Here is a 23,266-nt window from a genome sequence, read left to right on the forward strand (position 1 = left end):
CTATCACAGATAACAGACAATGACTGAGGCTGCTGTTGCTTGGTAGGTACAGAATCATGAACCAGTCCTGGAAATATTATTCCACACTCAAACCACCATTGCAGACTCTCAGTTTATGTAGGCTTTAGGATTAAATGCGAATTCATAAGATTTTTTAAGCACTAGAGATGTTCTTCAATGTTCAGCAATTCTTTTTGGGATTATAAGAGTTCAGAGACAGAATCCACCAATAATATGTGAAAGTACTTTACATTAAACATTCTTATCTTTTCTCAAACAAGATGTACAGTAAACAGTGAAGTGTGTGAAAAAAATATGTCACTCATCTTAATTCTTTTTTTCTTCTTCTCTATAACAGTAGAAAATCTTCACTTTGTTTGCTGGGATCCCTGCCATAATTAAACATTATATCATAAAATAAGAAAAGGGCAAGTACTGCACATAACAGAATGATACAGATGGTGCAAAACTACCCAACCTGCAATTAGTACATATAAATAATGGAAAACTCCATTTAAACATTTGAAATACTTTCAATCTGACTGTATCAATTGTAACAAAAGTAAGTTAAAGAATGGATTAACTTAAACACACCTGTCAGAATCCTGATGGGGCCAATGCCGCCTGAATCACTACCTTGATTGGTTTAAAACCATATCAAAACCATAAGCAGGGAGTCAGGCTGGTGTGATCTGCTAGTATAGTAACTAGAGTGTTCAGATACAGTGTGTGCGGACACAGTATAGTGTCTGTTTCTTGTACTTTAGTTCATATAAACACATTTCATTTCTTTTCATGCAAAAGCTATTAAAAAAACAGGCAATGTCTGATAGTGTTTCAGCACTAGGAAATTCCAGGTGTCACCAATACGATGATGTAATGGGATATTCCCTGAATGAGTCAGTGCCTCCGTGTCCCCCTTCGTCTCTGGGTGCTTTGCTCTGCCCCCTCTCCCCTCAGCTCCCCCGCACACACAGCGGCACGACAGCATGCCCCCAGATCCCACGCTCTGCCCCTCTCTCTGCGCAGTCCTGTCTTCAGCTTTCACCCACTCCTCCACAGAAATCACCGCAGGGCCCTTTCCTACACAGCGTGCGCACACACAGAGAGGCACACTCAAACCCAAACATGGCAGATATTGGCTCTCCTCGCTTCCTTCTCTTTAACACTTTCACTCGCCCTTCTGTCTTTCCTCCTCCTCTCTCTCTCATACTGTACTCTCTCCTACGTCACTTCAACAAGGGCTTTATCAGCATGACAACCTACGCTGGAATCACCAGTAAAATCGTGAGAAAAATACCACATACCAGTATATAATTAGCACATGTTCACGATGTAGCCAAATGTTCAAGCAAAAAAAAGATTATAGGAAAGAAAACATAAAAGGGTAATATCTTTGCCAATAGCTGCAACGACATTCACATTGCATTTGCTCTCTTCTGCTTCCAAACAGTTTAGAAAAAATCAAAAGGAAAAAAACACAACAAAAACTCCTAGAGATGTTATTTACTTTTTCATCATTGTGATACTTTAAAAGAGATTTTTTTAAACAAAATGTTGGCGCAGAACTGTCTACAATAACACTAATATAGATATATAGATACTGTATTTTTGGAATCTTCTATCAAGGCTGATCTTAAGAAATATTGCAGAAAGGAAAATGAAAGGCCAACTGAAAGAGATAAGACTTAAGATGGGATTTAAAAAGATTTTGTAGTGGTAGCAACTTCATCAGATAAGAAGAAGCCAGATTGTCAACAGAGGGATCTCTAAAATCAGCAAAAAATGACAAGGACTTAATGTAGACATTTAATATTTAAGTAAAGCAGTTAGGTGTTCTGTTTTTCTCTCTGAAATTTTAGTCGCCTATTTATTTGGATATTTTTATAAAATGTTATCATTTTTTTCCTGATATGCACTTTATACTGCAAACCCTGTTTTATGTTTATGTTCTGATCTTTTCTAAGGACTGCTCATTGAAAACATAGTAATTTTGTAAAATGTATGATGTAAGGTGTCCTTTTATTATTCACCTACAGTATACTTAAAACTGAAAAATATGCATCTAACTAAAAAATGTTGAACTATACCAAATCCATTACTCTACAACTAAATTATGTGACCACAAAAAAGCTTTAAAACTACCATATAAACAAAGACAATGAAGATTTATGTACCTTACATTAATAAATCTGAATTAAATAAAAAATGTAATTAACTCTTTATTTTGCAACATTTCCAAAATATTATGGAATAGATCATACTGTGTAATCAAATAAAACTTTACCTAATTAATGCTTTCCATATACTGTACTGTATTTTCATAAAGCTTCCTTGCTTAATTTAGTTTTGTATTTTACTTGAACTTTATTGCCATATGTAACCAGTACATGTACTGGTACAATGGAATTCTTACTTACAGAAAGTCTTTTGATTGTTAAAACAAGTGTAAAAATACAAAGTGGAGACAGTGCATCAAGACAATATACAAACAGTAGACAGTGTATAAGTAAACAAGTAAACAGTTTGAATATAAACAATGCAGACATGTAAACAATGACTGTGTTATAAATAAGAAATCTTAATGAGGTAGATGATGTAACGTAATAGTTCTTGGGCCCTTAAGGAGGAGGGACTACAATCGTGACAGATGGTGTAGGTGTGGTCCGAGGGGCATGGCTAAATGTGTTCACCTATCGCACTGCTTGTGGATATAAATTATTGAAGAATCTAGTGTTAAGTGTCCGTATGCTTTTGTATCTCTTGCCTGAGGGCAGTGTGGTGAAGAGCTCATGCCCGGGGTGAGGTGGTGACTGTCCTCTCTGATCCTTTTAAAGTTTTAATTACCATTTGTGACAGAAAATATATCAATTCACACATTTACTCAGAAATATCAATAGATTGTACACAATAATGCTACTGTGTGCATACATACTGAATTTATTGCTATCTTTATCTATAGCAGACATTGAGTTCCATTTTTACCTTATCTAAATACTGTATGCTGGTAATTTTCTAAATCTACCTCAAAGGATTTTTTCTGGACCGTTATTTCTAGATGGATGATGAAGTGGTTGATTTTCCAAATTTAATTAAAAAGTTTATTTATAAATAGCCTGTCCAAATAAGATGTAACATATGATACAGTCAAAACATAGTGTTAACTGATAAAACCTGCTTATTTTACTTTTTTTTGGTTGAATTCCCTGCATGTGGACATTTCTTCCAAGCATCTATAATACTTTGTTGTTTAGCATGACCAAATAAATGACACAATTATGTCAATATTTTGTTTATGACAATATATTCCATAATACAATATGATAATACATTATAAATGTATTATTTTAAAATGAACAATAATATCAAATTTCACTTGGACATTTTTTTGTAGTTTTTCTCATATTTTACATCAACAAAATAATCTAACACTCTTAACTTAAATATGTAAACACAAGAATTCTCATGAATACCATTAATTAAACACAGATATATGTTTAACTATGCAATAAGAAAAAAAAACTTCTCTTTTGCCTGATGAATATTAGTAATGTAAGCTTGGTAGTACACCATTTAACTATCCTGAGCTGTATGTACTGTATGCAGAAGTCATGTTCAGACTAATAAGGGAAAAAAATAAATCATCAGCTAAGCTCTGCAGAATACTTGTAGTGACATATAAAAAAAACAGATATTGACTTAAATCATTTTGAACTGCTGCTGTATATCTCTTTTAAACATCAGTGAGTAAATGATCTTGCAATTAAACAAGCTATCAAACAAACAAAAGCAGTCATTACTTTCAACTATTGCCCTAGAGATTAAGTTTTGTCACTTTCCAAAATAGTATTTGTAAGTTATGTGACAATTAACAGAGAAAACAGTGGCTTAATGTCATATAAATTTACTTATTTGGACTTCCGTTCTCAAGTTCATTTCCTTATAACAGAATACTTAATGTGTACCTTAATGTGTGGTTTGTTATGGGAACTGTAATTTAATATTTTCTAGAGTGCATTAATGACAGGATCAAATGGTTTCTTCACAACATATATTGCAGACTTAAGTACTTTATATAAGTGACATGCCAATGAAAAATTTAAATTAACAGCACTTTAATACTTCTTGTTGATGTACTGTACAGTATTCATAAATGATGGAAGAGAGTGGTATAGAGGAGAGAGCACTGGAAGGAGGAAGTAGAGGCAAAATGGTCATTTCTCTTTGAATGTGTCTTGGTAATCTATCAAGTCCCTCAAACTGATCTGTGTGCTCAAACAGATCCTATGGTCTCAACAAGTTGAAGTTATTTCTCCACAGAATCCAAAACCCTTTGACCTCCACCTCCTTATGGAATTCTTCACTGGAATGAAGATGCCTGTGTTTCAATGGTGTAATCATAATAATTCATTGAATGTGTGCAGGATTTTCTATCCCAAAGGATCCCAAAATGCTTTACTTATACAGTATGATGAGACCCACTTCACTCATTACTAAAATGCAGGACCCACCTGGTTGATGTGTGGCAGCCCTGTTGTACAAGGATCACCAGTATACAGCAATTAAGGTGGAGAAAAAAAAGTTATCTACTAATTTAATTAAGGGGGACATTTTAAGCAGTCAGTGTCGAATTTAGCCAGGTCATCAACCCCTACTCTTGTGAAAAGTGCTATGAGATCTTTAATTACCAAGTAGTCAGTATAATTTCTCATCCTTAGGAAAGCACCTTCTGCAGCACAGTGTCACCTGTCAATATACTGGGGCATTATATTTGGAAATTCTGCATCTGGCAGAGGTTCTGTTGCATTAACATCACTAACAACAGCCATCTGGGTTTTCCTTAGAGAACTTCCAACCCAGAACCGATCAGGCTACCATGTGGTAGCACTGCTGTCATAACAGTGAAAGGGACAGAAATTTCCTGGAATAATAAAATGAATGTCTCTTAGACAAGCCCTGCAAGATGATGTATTGGAAGAGTTAACTCTGGAACACTGAGAAATCACTGGAAATTGTAATGGCCCTAAATAAGTCATTAAACCTTGAATCTAGCATATGAATTGAGATTGGCATGCATTGTGTTTGTTTTATTTTTTTATCTTCTTAAACTGAAAATTATTATCTGTATAAATCTTAATAATGTACAGTATACAGTATATTTCTTAATACTCCCTCGAGAATACAGGCCAAAAAATATACATAATTACTATAAAATTAAATGAACTGTGTTCATTATAATCAAAATAGTCCCTCATCTCATACAAAGCACATTATTTGTTGTTTTCCAGATTACAAACTTTGGATGGGTGTACCTTCTATTTTGTCATAAATATAATCTGAACTCACTGGGCAAGAATCACTGGGCAAATTCAGTATGTTATTTACAGTACCACCTACTTGCTACTAGCTAACATGTACTGTAGGTCACAGGTGCTGAAAGTATAGATGGTCATAGAATTGAATGACAGGATTTGTTCAATATTTTTCAAATAAACATTCTCTTTTGTATACAAAATTCAGATACATACAGTATCAGAATACCTGCATATTCTGGTTAAATGTGATGTTTTTATACATGTTACAAAGATTTGTAGTATGATTATTATCCATTAAAAAAACCAACACTGCACAAATAAAATACACAGGAATGTGCCTTTTCAAAACATAGTTTAAAATATATTATATTTAAGTTAAATTGTTTGATTGCACATTACAGTAGTTATCAAACAAATGAAAAAACTTGAAAGCTGGATGTCCTGTTAAACAGATTATCAAAAGTTCAAAAAGTTTATGTTAATAAAAAATGTGATGGAATGAAGAGTAGTACAAAATTGCCTTATACTGGTGACTTATTGCTATTACTCTATAAATGGTATTGGAATTATTATTTTGAATTCAACCAAACACTGTCTAGAACAGTGTATTGAAAACAGAATGTTGTTTTAATGATTTTGTTTAGCTGTGGCAATATTCTCGGATGGGTGAACCTATCTGTCATATACAGTATAGATAGTGACTGCAGTCCCCATGGCATTGAGACTAACATCACTCTTATTATATTAGAAATGCACAATGTACAACTTGAGCCTTGAATGTTGAATTCTTTGAGTACAATGATAGAAGAATATTATGAATGCAAAAAAATCTCTTGATACTTAAAAGTGTAAAATTGCAATAAATGCAATAACAAGTATATTAACCTAACCATAATTTATAAGCAACAATGTTTAGAGATTACAGTGGGAGGCTACATCAGCACAAAGGTGAAGCAAAGGAACAAGCAAAGGTTAATTTTGTGCTTCAAAGTAGAAAACCAATGACGTTTCACACCTAACAAAGAGATTCCACAGCCAAAATTGCTTTTACTTATTAAGTTTAGAAATAATTCTAACATGCACATTCAAAAGTAAGGTAAACTGTGAAATTCTGTGATAATCAAACATATTCATGCTCTGAAAATTAAAAACATAATTCAATAAAAGGAATATCACTGTGGTGTGTTAGTAGCTTAATCAATACTGTTGTATTGATTAATCTTTCTAATAAAAAACTATAGTGCTGATGAAAACAGATTCAGAATGTTGCTTATCCTAATATATGTGTTTACTGTATATACAGTAAAAAGACCTGACACACTAGACTATCTTACACTATTTAATATACAGTATGGGCATTTGCTGCCTTCAATCAAGTTAATCTTGATACTACATCATTTACAATTAAAACATTCACATTCATCATTCACATCTCAAAATCTGAAAACACAGCTTTAAATACTGTACATTTCATCTTCTGTTCTCAATGTTAGTCATTAATGGAAAAACAAGCTTTCAATGTGTTTGTTATGGAACATTTGCTAAAACTCTTGAAATCATGAATCTTGACTTTCGTTAATGCACTGCTTCATGGATCTAATAGTGTTTTATAAGCCAGGAATTTGCTTCTTGCAACTCAATTTGCTTGTCAAGAGAAAACACACTGTCTCAAAACATCTTTATTCCATTTGTTCATTATCACGACTATTTAAGCACAAAAGACACTTGATATGTAGTTGTCAGGTAGTGCCTTGTTTTACCTGCCGTTCTTTTTTTACTGTAGCAACTTGTCATCTGTCAGGATACAAAAACATACAGTACAGCTCACAGAGGGAGGTTGAATCCAACAAAATCCTCCATCCAGAGTGGAAGATAAGATCTACAGGCTTGGGATTCTGAAACAATGTGACAACTGTGGGTACAACCATTGTACTTTTAAGGCTTTAAGTAAAGGTAGTGTATGTTTGTGCAGTGTATGTTGTGCAGGAGTTCATCTAGGGATCAAAGAAGTAGCATTATTAATGAGTTGGACCTTAGTGTAATGACCTGCTCTCTTGAAAGAGAGTTACTGTGGCTTGTAAACCAGCTGCTCTGCCACAGGGTTAGAGGAGGAGGAGGGTAATTGAGCTTGCCAGTATAATTCATCTACAACACTGCTGAGTTTTGGCAGCGCACTGATGCAATGCATTTAAATACAGGGGACCTTAGCTCATGTCAGTACCTTGATCTCCTGTTAAAATTCTGAATCAGCCATTCAAATGGTTTCAGTGGCAAATTTGAGACTTGGTTCTAGGTCACTTTATTCATATTTAAAATATGGCAAAAATCCATAAATTTTGTCCAAGGTAAAGAACTTCAAAAAGGATTTTGCTAAACATTTTTGTCATATGTTTTTAATTGAAAAATAAAACAGAGGTCAGTGTTTCTTTGAATAAGCAAGTTATTTTTATTATATTTCTAATTTAGTTGTTCTTTGACTCTCAGGTTGTTATCAGAGCACATTCACTTATTGGACAAGCTATTATTTTTGAACACACCAGAACAATTTAGTAGTGTCAGTGACAGCGTTTCCTGTCATCTGTTTGGGTTTTACAGAATGCTCCACTTTCTTCACTTTTGGGAGAAAAGAGGAAATTGCATTCTACTTTGATAACATCATGTGTGAATGTGGCTTCAGCTTCTCCTGTGTGTAGAAATAATTGGTATTATTTCAAAGGTTTTATATTTTATGTGTGTGTGAACTTCTGAGACTCTCGCATATAATTGTAAGGCTATAAAGAGTGGTTTCCATATGTGTTTTATTATTACTGGAGAAATGTTCCTTAAACTAAATGAAAAATTGCTCTGGAATTTTGTTTATGCAGTGTCTCCATGTGAGTATTCACCACATTAGAAATGAATAGTTCCTTAAATAATTAATTCATGTACTTTACAATGGAAAAAACATGCACAGTTAACCTGAAGATATAAAACAAAACTGCTAAAATGAAAAATCCAGCTATTTACAGATCACTATAGCTGAAAACCAGCAGAAATATAGAACTCTCGAGATCTGCCTGGTTTCTCCCACATATCACATGTTCTTGAGAATTTCACAGTATAAACTCATTTACATTTTAGGAGAATTTCAGGCTTTGGTGAGAAAATGGGTGGTAGTTTCCTGTGTTTTACATAATTCTCATATTTTTTACCCCGTGTAAAATGGACTTCCATTTTACTGGACTTTGTTGCCTCACACAGAGGTGTCAAGGCAACTGATCATTTGGGGGAAAAAGAGTAGCGAAATCATCCTGTGGTAGACAAAAACATATACTGTATGTCAACAACTAAAGTAAAATGGTTTTAGCTTTATAGGAATCAGTCATAATACAGCACATCTGATTGAGACTAAATCTATCAGGACAATTTGTGGGTGACACTCTTCTGTGTCTTTTATTGGTTCCTAATAGGTTCCCATTAATCTACCAGCAAGTGAAGTGACATTGCCTTGTGAATTAAAATATGCTGCTGCATTTGAGGACTTCAGTGGAATGTCTTGATTTGTAATTAATGCACCTGGAATGCAGTCCATTATGTGCGTGCGTTAGAGAGTGAAGTGTGAGGATTAGGCCTGATGTCTGTAGAGTCTCTTTGTAATTAAGGGGCCAAAGTGATGGAGTGTCTTTTGAGGGTCTAGTGAGGAAGGAGATAAAGACAGCTGACTGTGTGGCATACAGACAAAAAACGGACTCTATCCATCATCTAATTCATGACTATAGCCTTTAAGACACTAGTTCAAGGATTCTACGCTGCTGCTAAAGGTGTTTCTACCCATAGTAAATTTAGCATATTTAAAGCTAGTAAATAATCTGGACTGAGTATTATTGAGTTATCCAAGTAACACAAACATACTGCATTTTTATAGTCTTAAATAATTGAAATAATACACAAACAAATGAAAATCAATTTAAATTGACCAAGAACAACACCATGTTTTGCAAGTACTGCATATACTGTATGCATCATATTTAGAAACATGCTATAATGATTTTCCATGCTGATAAACTTCAACTGAACAATCTAAAGCAAAGCACATGCAATTGGAGTCTGATAATTGCACCAATATTAAATTAAGCTATTTATTATAGATAATGCATTTGCTTCCTGACCTTCTATAACAATAGGTTTCTTTATCTTCTCTAGAAATATTGTATTCAATGCCTGCTCACAGTCTGTTTGTGTGAAGGCCCTCTTATGAAATAAGTGTCAGGTTCAAATGGAAATATTAACTTCTCACACTAACATTTCATCCTGCTGAAGTGCTACCCAGCCCAGCTATTATATGATTATGCATTCTGAGTGTTATTTTATATTCTGTGTATGACAGCAACAGGGTAGATGTCTTGAAGATGTACATGAACACGTTATCAAAGAATATAAACTGCAGGAATACCTATACACTCAAAGCATGAACAAAATCCTGTTACTTTGACACAAAGAATTTTAAGTAATTATATGAAAACTGTTTTGTTTTCAAAAGTAATAAAAATGCAACAGGTACTTAAGCATGGGTTGACAATCACATTTAATGACAGCCTGTTTAGAAACATAATTTGAAGGAATTTACAGTATGACTATTACATTTAGATAATGTAGAAGCTTAAAATATAAGCAAGAAAACAATCTGAATGTCTAAACACAATATTATGGCACAGGTGGTACTGTCTAATGACACCCCTGAGCTAGACTCCAGTTACACTATACCTTGAGCAAGGTATTTTACCTACTGTACATTTCTCCAGCAAACTCAACTGCATAAATTGAGGGACCAAGTACGAATGTAAAGATGGTACTTGTAGCTTTTGTTACTTTAGATAAAAGCATCAAGAAAGCAAATAAACAAAAAATATATAAGGTCAAAATAAGCTGAACCAGACATCATGTTACAAAATAAACTAGAGAACACAATTAGGCCCATCTAGCCTGTCTAGTAAATGATATTTTAATTCATATATACTGTAAGTACAATATATTGAAATCAAGGACACAGTACACATAAAGTGTACTGTGTTGACACCTGAAGAAGGCTCCACGGCCGAAACGTTGTGTTCTCTTTCTTCTTTTTTTCAGCATGGAATAAACCTATTACTTGTTCCTTTGCAGCCTACGCATGCTGACGCAGCTACCCACCTGAACTACGTACACATAAAGTGTTCTTTATTTTTTAAAATGTTATTTTCCTCAATTGATCTACAGTATAAATGATTCATCAATCGTTATTTATTTTTTATTCAGGACTTATGCATTGACTTCTTAGAATCTTCAACTTTATTCTATTTATTCGGCAAGTATACTGTAACAAATTGAATATCATTACAAACTCACATTTTTTAAAATAAAATATCACTTTAGTTACAAATTGTTGTGTAAATTATTGTAATGTTGAATTTTTATATCTGTACATATACTTTTTATTTCAGTATGCCAAATCTAAGAACTACTACCAGTTCACCGACTCCTGAAGTTCTTAGAAAAATCAGATATACAGTAGTGTGTTGTTATGTTTAGTTCTGTTTTGGTCTGTACGAATTGTGAATAAGGTGAAAAGTGATTTAATAAAAAAAAACTGAATAACAAACATTCTTCACATTTACTAACTGCAAGCCTCACTTTTTTAATATGAGATCAGATCATAATGGCATCTATCATCTTTTTGGCTCAGAAAACTGGGTGCTGTATAACACTAATACTGTGTAGAGCAGAGGCTAATTTATTTCTGTTGCACCCTGTATTGTTTGGTTGATATTGTTGTTAAACATTTTACAGCAGCTCAATGTTTTGTTTTGTTTTTTCTAAAGGCATCTTGGCACTATTCTATAATGTCACAGCAGGATAACTACCAAATTTGGCCACATTAGAAAAAAATCTTAGTTTTGCTGTCCTAGGCCAGCTAAGAAAATAAGATATTTAAATTGATATGTATTCCATTTTATTTCATTACTTTGCATATCCTATGCAGTTTGGAAATGTATTTGTATTTTCTATATTGTCACATCCTCCTTTTAATCATTTGTAAATGTTTGTTATGCTCTTATTGTCACGATTATTACAATAGTACAAAAATTTGTAGAATTATTTACTTGATTGTAAATAATGTATATTTTTATTTTATTTCATTGTATTGTTCTTATGTGCAAGATTCTTTCTGGTTTCTATACTGCTCCTTGCCCGGTATGCTAAAACCCAGATTTGATCTGTGCAACATCTGTTTTCACCCTTAGGCTTGCTAAACTGTATTTTACATATTTATATATTCACAAGGCAACCATTAGAAACATAAGTGACAGGACTTTTGACAAACAACAGAAGACTTACAAATACAGCATAAGCATAAAAACAGGCTAGGTCTACTTTGAAAGTCCTGAATAGGATGAATAAAGGGATACTTCTGATATGAAAATAAACAGCTCTCTCTCTTTCCTAGCATTAATCCCGCATCAGCAGGGTCCGCTTGTCGGCACACCAGTCTCCATTTGGTGGTTTGAACCAAATCTTTGAGCTGACATAGCCGTTAACTGTGACTGTAATGTAGCCAATTCATAGAGGGGGATTATTAGGAGGCATGGGAAATTTGGCCAGGACGCCGGGGTTACACCCTTACTCTTTTAGAGAAACACCCTGGGATTTTTAATGACCACAGAGAGTCAGGACCTCGGTTTTACATCTAAACCGAAGGACGGCGCTTATTTACAGTATAGTGTCCCCGTCACTATAACTTCTGAAAATAGTTTTTACTATTTGGCTAAAGAATAGTCCACAGTCGTGCAAGGCATACATATTGGAGCTAATTGCAGAATGCCACCTGAAAACCCCAGTTCTAAGAGCTTGTTATCATTAAAAAATAAGTTGATGTAGTAAACAAAACATTTAATCCACATCAGGGGAATTCAGTGCAGTGTAAAAAAAAGCATTATTTAAAACATTTAAGACATTCATTTTTAATTACTTGTTTTATGAAGCAATTTTTTAAAAATATATATTTGATCTTTTAATTTTTTCCATTATTACTGGATAAATTATAGAAATCTAAAAGATTATAACATTGGAAAAATACTTTTTACACCCTTCAACTACAAATATGTAATCTAGTGATTAATAAAATTATTAAGTCTGAAAAAGCCTGTTGATCTAATTTTCCTTACCAATGATGTGATATACAGTATACTGTAGTACCCTTCACATGTGTGTTGGGACAAACTTAAAATGTATTTTTGCTTTACCGTCAAGCAATTACTATTTGTGATCACAAGATTAATTCCAGTGATTTCAAGTGACCATAACTACTGGGACACATTCAGTTTAAGCTGATTTCAGAGTGAGAAAGTCACTATTTGCTTTGAGATCCCTTTGAGATAGGAACTGTGTGAAGTTTGTGATGAAGTTCATCAGAAGTATGTATGGAAGCATTTTATGCTACGCAAGCAGAGAAATTTATTATATTTCTGAAAAACCTCATAATTCATTGGGCAGATGCCATCATTAATTACATCAAAATAATATACAGACGCAGCATTCTAAATGCACGTACCCTGTACTGCTCAACATTATCTGCAGTTTAGCATGTTATACCACAGTACGAGATTGGCTGGCCAAAATGATCAACAGGCAGCACTCATGGTGAAAGGATTCCTTTATTTAATCTCTTTACTGTGCATGTTTAAATCCACTTAATATTGTAAACCATCAATGTTTATCTTAAATTTGATAAGCTTACCTGTAAGTGTTGACAAGAAGCAGCATCAGACACATAACATATTGCTGCCACTAATATGCTTCATAGTAGAGATTTTGTTCACTGATGCTGGGTTCAGTTTCACTTTGCAGACCACAGAGTATCAATTTCGTCTGACCACTAAATGTTTTACCTTAAAATGTTGGCAATGTAACTTAAAAGATTTGTTATTCATCTGACATGTTTATTTTTGGTCAAAGTGACGTCCTTCTCAAAGCGAGTCCTGACTAGCTCTTACTGTTGGACATTTCCTTCCTTCTCAGCCATTCTAAGCAACTCTGTCTGTTGGCATCATGGCGGCATACCTAACCAGTTTCTCCTGTTAGATTTGAAGAGTTTGGGTGATACGATACACCGTTCACTTGTTAATGAGCAGTTTCACCATGCTCAAAGATATGTCCAGTGACTTTGAGATGTACTGTATTTATACCCTTCTTCTGCTCTGTGTTTCTCTACAGCTTTATTCTTGAAACATATTTTATGAACTGTACAAACAACTCAACCTTCATGGTTGAATCTTAACATGAAATTCACTACCTCACTGAGGGACGTTCCAGAGACAGATGATTCAAAATAAAAACACGAGGTACAATTACTGCACACAAACACAGGCCATTCTTTTAAAAATGTGTAAATATTATTCACAATCCACATGGTGGATGACTGGAAGCTGGTGAATACTTTTTCAGTGCATTATATATACTGTGTCAGAATTGATAGACAGGCAGAATCAGAGAAATGGAAGGGAAATGCAAAGCACAAACCTATAATATTGAATAAACTAAATGCTTTTGGCTAGAAAAAGCTGTATTCTAGATGCATTTTGACATACAGCAATTATTGATTCTATTAACAGTTTTGATTTTTAATAATTTTTAATTGCAGCTAATTAGTATCTCCATAAACAAAACTTTGCATACCACTGCTTCAAGTGAAATTCAGTACTACTATAAAGTAACAGGGAATTACAGTATATAATATGCCAAAATTAAAAAAAACTTACATAAGCAAAAAGACGAGATGCAGCTCTGGTAATAGATTTTCCACTACTAATTACAGTGTTTTTTGTTTGTCATAAAAAGCACATGCCTGAAATTGATTTAAAAGGTCAAGAGGCAACAAAAGAAAGTAATCTAAGATATCCATTGTTTTAATAATCAGTTGGCTCCATTTAAATTCTAAAAAGGCACTGAATTAGACTAAATGCATACATGAGAAAAAATAATTGAATACAACTGTTTTGTTTTCTTAAGTTTTCTCAAAACTATTTTGTCTTGCTTTCTTTGTCTCTCAACTGTCCCATGTTTTATTTTCCTTTTAGTACATTACCAGGGTATATTACAGGGTGAACCTGTCTATAATGTAGTTTACACATACTGTAGATTATCATTCCTACATTGATGCTGGTATCTTTCTTGTCTCTAAATTCCTTCAGGCTCACTGTCTTTCCTGTCTTCTCTGAAGTGACATTTTAATTAAAATAAAGAAAACATTAGCAGGAGCAGACAGTGTTACTCCCTCCATCTCTCTAATATCCTCTCTTGTCCTTTCTCTGTCAGACAGTGCTTCTTGTGGCTCCCCTTTTAGTTCCCCTCCCTCATTCGTTCTGCTTTTCTGCTTGCCTGTCATTATTTCCTCTTTCCCCTTCGTCTCTCTTTTCTTTCGTCTTTATTTTTTCCCCGACCTGTGCACACAGTACCCTCTTTGTGCCTTGAAAGGCTGATTTCTTTCAATGTATTCCAGTGCCCAATGGGCAGTGTATCAGGGAGAAAAAATGTCTCCCTTTCAGCTTCTTGCAGCAGCTCAAGCTGAACCTAACAGGGGCAGCTCTTTCAAAGAGCTTTTATTATACCAGAATAACGTCCTGTACCATCAGTTGCAACATACATCTATATGATACTGCCTGCTAGATCCTAGAATTCTATGGCAATTTTAGTTAAGGATCCATTATAATGTAGCATTTAAAACACGGAAGATTTTAGAATAAAAGAAAAAAAAAGTAGAACATCATAGACCTGGGCCACAGATCCATTCAAATAAGTTTCATGCCTCATCAGTCGCTCACAGGATTGTTTACACCTATGCTGTGTTGTTATTGTCAGAATCCGTTATTGAAGAATTACTGGTCAGACTGCGCACAACATTTAAATCACTATGCTGATCATGGCAGACCCTTTTTACACTCATTGAGAGTTGCTGAATGAAGACAGATAAAATTGTCAAAAATATATTATTGAGTGGCATAGTGGCATAAAGGTTAGTGTCGCTGCATCATAGCCCAGAGGGCTCATAATTTATCCCTTTCTCTTTGGCTTTGTGATAAGCTGGTGACCTGTACAGAGGTAGAGCAATTATGTGCTTTCAGTCCTGCCTAGTGAACTACATTTGAGAATAGGTGAACTTCAACAGGAGAATTTCCCAAAACTGAAAGATGGATATTTGTTGGCTTTTATAGGAAACTAATTATTTTGCTAATTATTCAAACTTTAAGAATTTGCACAGGTAGAGATGTTAGTACATCAGTATGATCACGGCCCAAGAAGTTGTTTTAAAATCAATATTTCTGCTGTGCTCCTGCACACATCTTGAACAATATTTGCACATCTAATGAAAAGTCTTCATTAAATGAAAAGATGAAAAAAGAAGTGTATCGTCTTAGGTTTCCTGTCACTAAATCTCAGTATTCTGAGATCTAGATCTAGATTTAGATCTAGAAAAAAAATCAAAATTTTGATATTCTACTTTTTTTGTCACATATTTGTTCCTTATGTGAACAAAATATTATTTTGCAATAAATAAACAAAAATGTAATGTTATCAAAAGCAACAATACAAATAATTCAGATAACATTTATTAATTGAAATTGTGCAAAGTAACAACTGCAACAGCACAAGGTCAATCTGAACATTTTTTCTTGACTGTAGCTGGTAGGAATTCAGCCTTTTAATGTCCATATTAATTTACCACACTTCAGGGATCCATTAGCAGTGTTTTTGAGCACAGTAGGTCTTCCATATTCAAATACAACAGCCTTTCTGAGATGAATGTATTCTTAAAATTGAAGTATATAGAATTCGAAAAAGATCTATAAGAATTTTTTTTAATTTAATGTTTCTGTTTTTGGGTCAAGAAAATGTTAACTATACCAATAAAATTATAACAGATATGGTCCGATCGTATTTATTGCTTTCATTATACTTAGCACAATATTAGAACAAAATCTATTAGGCATTAAAAGATTTTTTTTTTTACCAGAGATCCAGGTTTCTTTGCATTAAGGCAGTATTACATATTGCTCCCTCTTAATTACTTCTATTGTAAATGACAGTGACAACACCAGCACATTCACCACTATAATTCCAGCCCTGCCAGCATTTCACCTTCATTTTACATGTTTTAAGTGGCCCACCATTATTTCTCACAGATTATATTCCTTCAGGTTCCAAGCTTTTACTGTTGGTCCACACTTGGCAAAACCTGCATGGTCTTCCGTTTCATTGTTCTCTCAGTGTTTCACTCACTCCGATCTTTCCTTAATTCTACATCTTCATGAATATCAGGCACTGGGGTGTTCTATCCAACTCACTTATTCAAATGCTTAAGCACAACAATAACTTTAAGTTTGATCTGCTCTTTCAACTCTTTATTTATGGTCTTTCCAAAGTACACCATCTTTGTGAATAACCAATGACCCTTAGTCTCTGACTACACCTACTGATTCTGTTGTGCCATTTAAATGATTGCAGAAAATAAGATCCTGTCTTAACAACATCCTGAAAAAGGTCAAATTAAACTTACTATGACAGAGTGGTGCAGCAGAATTCTGAAAATTCATAGGGTTAGAAGGTGGAGCTAAGATTTTATCTTCTTATTTCATCTTCTTATTTTAGCTTTAACAAGCATAGATCAATTAACGTGTGACCTACTACACAATCCAATAAGGATTGCAGACCAATAAACCTGATCAAATACATAGGAGGTGTGTTCCAAAGTTCTCAGTAGTTCACATGAACTTTTTCACAATACTGCATTAGTATATTGTATAATGTTGTTATTAGAAAACATTGGTAAGTTAATAATCCTGATCTGGCTCTGAGCACTCTGGAATTAGGAGACCAGACAATCCATATGAGCACAGATCCCAGAGGAGTTTTTTCTGTATGCACCAAGCTACAGATAAGGCATTAGTTTTCATATTATAACAAGGATTTATGATGGGATTGTGAAGTCACTGGAACGGGAAACTTTGGGGTACAAAAAAAAACAACAAACCATCAGAATTTTTGCTGTATCTCATGATAAATCTAATGTACAGTGGTGTGAAAAAGTGTTTGCCCCCTTCCTGATTTCTTATTTTTTTTGCATGTTTGTCACACTGAAATGTTTCAGATCATCAAACAAATTGAAATATTAGACAAAGATAACACAAGTAAACACAAAATGCAAATCCAATACAGATGTTGTGGCATGACTTTAAAAAAGCGGTTAAGGCTCGAAAACCCTCCAATGTGGCTGAATTACAACAATTCTGCAAAGATGAGAGGGCCAAAATTCCTCCACAGCGCTGTAAAAGACTCATTGCCAGTTATTGCAAACCCTTGATTGCAGTTGTTGCTGCTAAGGGTGGCCCAACCAGTTATTAGGTTTAGGGGGCAATCACTTTTTCACACAGGGCCATGTAGGTTTGTATTTTTTTTCCCTTAATAATAAAAAGCTTCTTTTAAAAACTGCATTTTGTGTTTATTTGTGTTATCTTTGTCTAATATTTCAATTTGTTTGATGATCTGAAAAATTTCAGTGTGACAAACATGCAAAAAAATAAGAAATCAGGAAGGGGGCAAACACTTTTTCACACCACTGTATATTCATGTAATGTAGGTATCCAATTGGTAAATTGCTTTTTTAGCACACTGTAGATTTCATTTGTAGGGGTAGAGTTTCAATATACAGTATACTGTATATTTGCACAGACACTAACTCTGCATAATTTTATATTCTCTGAATTAACATGTACTGTAGTAACCAGTGTCAGCATTTAATGACAGCTGCCATGCATGTATTATACAATACTATTTTTCCAAAATACTGAAAAACTGTTTAAGTATTTTCAACAATATGTTTAATTTTTTCTTAGATTTTTTAGCTCATTTTAATGCTATTCCTTTAACAAAGTAAAAGGAATTCTGGCCATCACAGAGGACAGTCACCACCCCGGGCATGAGCTCTTCACCCCACTGCCCTCAGGCAAGAGATATAAGAGCATATGGACACTTAACACTAGATTCTTCAATAGCTTCTATCCACAAGCATTGAGACTGGCGAACACATTTAGCCATCCCCCTCGGACCACACCTACACCATCACCATCTACCTCTTTATGATTTCTTATCTATTGCACATCTCCAGTCATTGTTTACACGTCTGTATTGTTTACATTCAAACTGTCTACATGTTTACTTGCACATTGTCTATTGTCTGTTTGTACATTGTCTTGATGCACTGTTTGCACTTTGTCTTGTTTTTTACACTTGTTTTACAATCGAGAGACTTTCTGTAAGTAAGAATTCCATTGTACCAGTACCGGTTACATATGGCAATAAAGTTCATGTTCAGTTCAGTTCAGGTGTTGAAATGCCCAGGTATATAAAAGTGAATGTTTCTGAAAATACATCAAAGCAGCTACACCACATCTTGCAGAAGTACTCACGTGAGCATTCATGTTTTTAACATAATATTAAGTTTAAAAAATTTGGATGCATAATTTTATCATTTAAAAAACAGGACACCCATTTACTAAATACTTTTGCAAGGCAATGTATATCTTTAAAAAACATACATAAAAGTACAGTTTGAACTTTCTAGTCTCGTTTAACAGCACTTCATGACATCACTGTATAAAAATACAGTTTATTTTTATTTTTTTAAACAAATACATTTGTCACAAAGTGAAAAACTACATAAATAATGTAGTTATTATTGTAGTCAAATGCAAAGAATGCTACTTTAATGCATTATTCTGCTCTGCATCACCCCCATTAATGAAATGCATTAATTTTAAAACACCCCAAACGATTAAGCTTTATGGTTACCAAAATGCATTTGAGTACAATAAGGACTACCTCACTGGATGCATTACTAAACAACCTATTTTTATTTAGGAAAAGTACAGTACGTTTACATATTTAGAACATCAGTACCTTCTAGAACCTCTTATGCTACCATTCACTACTCCATCCGCTACCAGGATTACTAGAAAACAAGCTTTGATTAGATCAGGTATCTCACCGTGTTACATCAAAGTTATTTTTTCAGTTATTTTTGGTAGTCTTATATTTATAAACCCACATTTGTATTTAAAAGCTAGAAGAATTCAATAACACTCTAGGGTCAAGTTTCATTTTTCCCAATTCATCAGATTATACAGTAGATGAATAAGGCCCTATTCCTGGAGTACAAGTAGGTTCTATTTTTATGTGCAGAGTCATTTTACCTCAATGCGCCTTTATTCCTACTTGACTATACTGACAAATTTGAGAACAAGGTTGCCCTGTTAATCACATGAGCGTTTTCCATTGAGTTTGTGGGAACCACGTCACTACCACCTAGGATCATTTGACTGCATTTTCCACTCTACCACAGGAAAACTAACCAAAAGTTATTACTATAGTATTATAAAGTATTACTACATATAACAGAGGATTGGGAATCCAGCACAATGACCAGTTCAGAAAAATAAAGTCTAACTCATTTTAAGTGATATTATTTCACTTAAAAACACTCAGAAGCTTTTCTTTGCTCTTTAATCACCTTCCATCAGCAAAACGCCAAATATTCAAGTCTTCCCAAACAAAAAGTTTATTTTGAGAGGAAAACTATTTGTTAACCGTTGAGCCTTGTTACTCAGCTAATTACTGTTGCCAGAAATGTAGTTTCCTTGTTGAAACTGGCCAGGGGAAACTCCAAAATTTAGCAGGGGGGAGAGATTGCTCAGAACTCTTGGTCCAAAATACAGTATATTCCCTTTATGACACTGCCCCACATTCTGTCACACAATGTGGTAGATACATCACAATGACCACCTTTGCTATTTCTAACAAAAAAACAACATTCCATTGTCAGTGTTATTTGTGACTACTGTGAGCTTCTACTGCAATATTCAAGCTCTCAAAGCAGGTATTAAAATATGTATTTACTCCTACCAAATGAAATGGTACTCAAGATGACGTTAAGCACAATAGTGCCTTGTTCTTCCTTTATAAGCAACTTGTAGATGCAACTGAGCCTGCATTCATCCAGAAATTAAATGAACCGCCCTGTATTAAACTTTGCATCATGACTGTCCTGAAGGAAAGGTGCATACATTGATTCCATAGCCAATCATTTTAAGGAATTAAAAAAATATTACAGTATGCTACATATGTGCTCTGTGCTTTTCTATCCACTTGTTTAATTCCATGTATATGTGCCATTGAGTACATTGAGATCATTTTAGCGAGTTTCATCTATACAGTAGGTAACCTGCAGAACTGTATTATATAGAAAAAAATCAACTATTCTCTAAAACCTATGAACCATCCAATGGCTTTGGAGAGTGCAGGACTTTTTCATCTGCAAGCATAATAGCTTCTCAAGGGTGACCTGTTCTTAGCTTTGGCATTTTTTGTTATTTTCCTACATTTTGTACAGCTGACCAATAGCACTGTCAAAGACAACATGAATCTGTGACATTGCCACTATACACAACAGTCATTTGAAGCAGTAAGCCTTTAAGCTACACTGTGCCATCTGGGAAGGATACTAAATTGTGACCCTGAGCCATGCATGGCTCTGTGGAAGCATAATAGAATCAGGTACAGCAATCCAGGGCTCCAGCAGTGTGTCGACTGGTATTTATTGAGAAAAGGTGTGTGATTAGAGATTGGCACAGAAAAGCTGCTGCTGCAAGGTCAGGCAATAAGACAAAGTGGCTTCCATTGTAAAAATCCCAATAAATAACTACAAAAACTACTGACAGTCTTGAAAGCTAACGGACAGGCAAAACAAATCTAAGGCAAATTGGAAAGCATGGCGAAGAAGGTGAGTTTTTCTGTTCCTCCCTCTCTTTCTTCAGATGCACCACAAGCCAGTGACCCAGCGATTAGCCTATGTGTTTACAGTCATTACCATGGATCAGTGCCCTGGGGAGCGTTGGGTGATTTGCTGAGAAATCGAGTCTGAGAGCTGATGTGACAGTCCACAGTCACAAACACTACAGAAAAGGGGCACTCAGCCCCGTACAACGGTTGGTGTTTTCTTAAGGTAACATCCTGAACAAGCCCAAGGGTGAGACAGCCTCTGAAGCAGACTACGATGTGATCACATTACACACGTTGATTATAAAGTTTTCCTGAATGGATAAGCCAGAGCCAAATGCTGACAAAAGTGAATATAACCAGAAAATCCCTTTCCACTCGGTACCTTCTTGCCTAAAGAATATGGTTATATATGATGTACTTCCAACTTTTATATTATCATATGTAATGTATTATTATACAATTAATATATTTACATATTAGTGTATGTAGTTTAAAGAGGAAATGATGATGCACTTAATAGTAGAAATCAATTTTAAAAAAAGAACAATGGTATTCAAGTTTTGTGCCATGTTTTGAATTAATACATTATTTTTCAAAATCCATCTCGACACTAGAGGAATCACTGTATCAAGCAATGACCAGTGTAGAGGGGATAGATTTTCATTGTTGTGTATAATGAAGTTAAACAATAGCAAGATGGCAGTAGTTTTTCATAACTACTGAGAACTGTCAAATTGTCTAATTAAGCACAAGATACAGTATGAATTAGATAATCCTGTCAATTCAAAAAGTTTCAGGGAGACTGAAATGAAACTTTCAAATTCAGACAAACACCACTGAGATGAGAATGTCAACCATACACATAAGAAAAATAATCTCATAATGGTTCTGATTGTACTGGAAATTACTGTGTGACTTGTACTGAAGTTGTGACATTATAATACATATATATTTCCACTGACATAAGCTAGGTTCCTCAAATATGGGAAAAATCCATATACAATGTGAAGTGAACTAAATATGTGTTCTGAAGTTGAAACAATGTGGAAAATTGGTTTACATAGGAACAACATTTTGTTGAATGAAGGGCATTCAAAGCTTGCAAGAAGAATGGAAATTGAGCACAAATAGAGTGGTGAGTGTTGCACTTACAGGCTTTGCCGCAGCTCTTCTGTGTCTCTGGATGTCCCTAGTGACTGGAGGCTCTTCTCCAGTGTCACAACTGTGCATGAAGGAAAGAAACAGAGATGGAAAATTATTCTGTATATAAATGAAGAAAATTTCTATACCATTCTATAATCAGATTAGTGTTTTGTTTTGTCAATATACCATAGAAACCCCAATAGTAATGGGCAGCAGGTCTGTAGCTCATTGGGTTTCAACATGGCGCTAACGCAAATACTCCTGATGTCAATTCTTCAAGGTAAGACTGCTCCATGCCTTCAACTAAAGACTTAAATTTTTAAGGATTACTCAGCCTAATGCAACTAGAGTCACATCATCATCAATATCAGTGGACAGTCACATCCACAACCAGACTCCATCTGATAGGAATTAACTGTCTTTTAAACATTCCACAGAGCAATGTATATGTAGCCTAGGGAACTTATACTTATCATGTACAGTGGATATAAAAAGTCTTTACACCCTTATTGAAGTTGCAGTTTTTTGTGATGTAAAGCCAGAAATCAAGATCAATCATGTCAGACATTTTTCCATCTTTAATGTGACCTTGTAACCAACAAAATTCAAGAGAAAAACAAATAGATAAATATTAGGAACGATAATTGAAATTAAAAAACCTACAACACCCTGGTTGCATAAGTCTTCACACCCTTTTATAATGGGTGCTGTGGCTGTGTTCAGAGTTAACCAATCACATTCAAAATCATATCCAAAGATGAGTAGCATACACCTGCCATCAATGAATGTGATTCTGATTAACCCCAAATAAAAATCAGCTGTTCCTGTAGGATTTCCTTGAAACTTTCGTGGTTGCATCCTACTGAGATAGCCATGGTCTGCAAGGAGCTAACTAAATATCTACAGGATCTTATTGTTGAAAGGTACCAATCAGGAGAGGGGTATAAAAGAATATCAAAGGC

At 34.5% G+C, this 23,266-nt stretch overlaps 1 protein-coding gene across 3 annotated transcripts in view; it reads right to left on the reverse strand.

Moving 5' to 3' along the window:
• The window catches only part of tsnare1 (T-SNARE Domain Containing 1), a 221,091-nt gene that overhangs the window by 143,058 nt on the left and 54,767 nt on the right, over window positions 1-23,266 (reverse strand). For all 3 annotated transcript variants that reach the window (XM_069194987.1, XM_015357115.2, XM_015357114.2), the window contains exon 4: window positions 22,314-22,383. In XM_069194987.1, the coding sequence (XP_069051088.1) occupies window positions 22,314-22,383 (70 nt within the window). The remainder of the gene's footprint in view (window positions 1-22,313; window positions 22,384-23,266) is intronic.

This window comes from Lepisosteus oculatus, chromosome 10, assembly GCF_040954835.1.
Source record: "Lepisosteus oculatus isolate fLepOcu1 chromosome 10, fLepOcu1.hap2, whole genome shotgun sequence".
Taxonomy (NCBI): domain Eukaryota; kingdom Metazoa; phylum Chordata; class Actinopteri; order Semionotiformes; family Lepisosteidae; genus Lepisosteus; species Lepisosteus oculatus.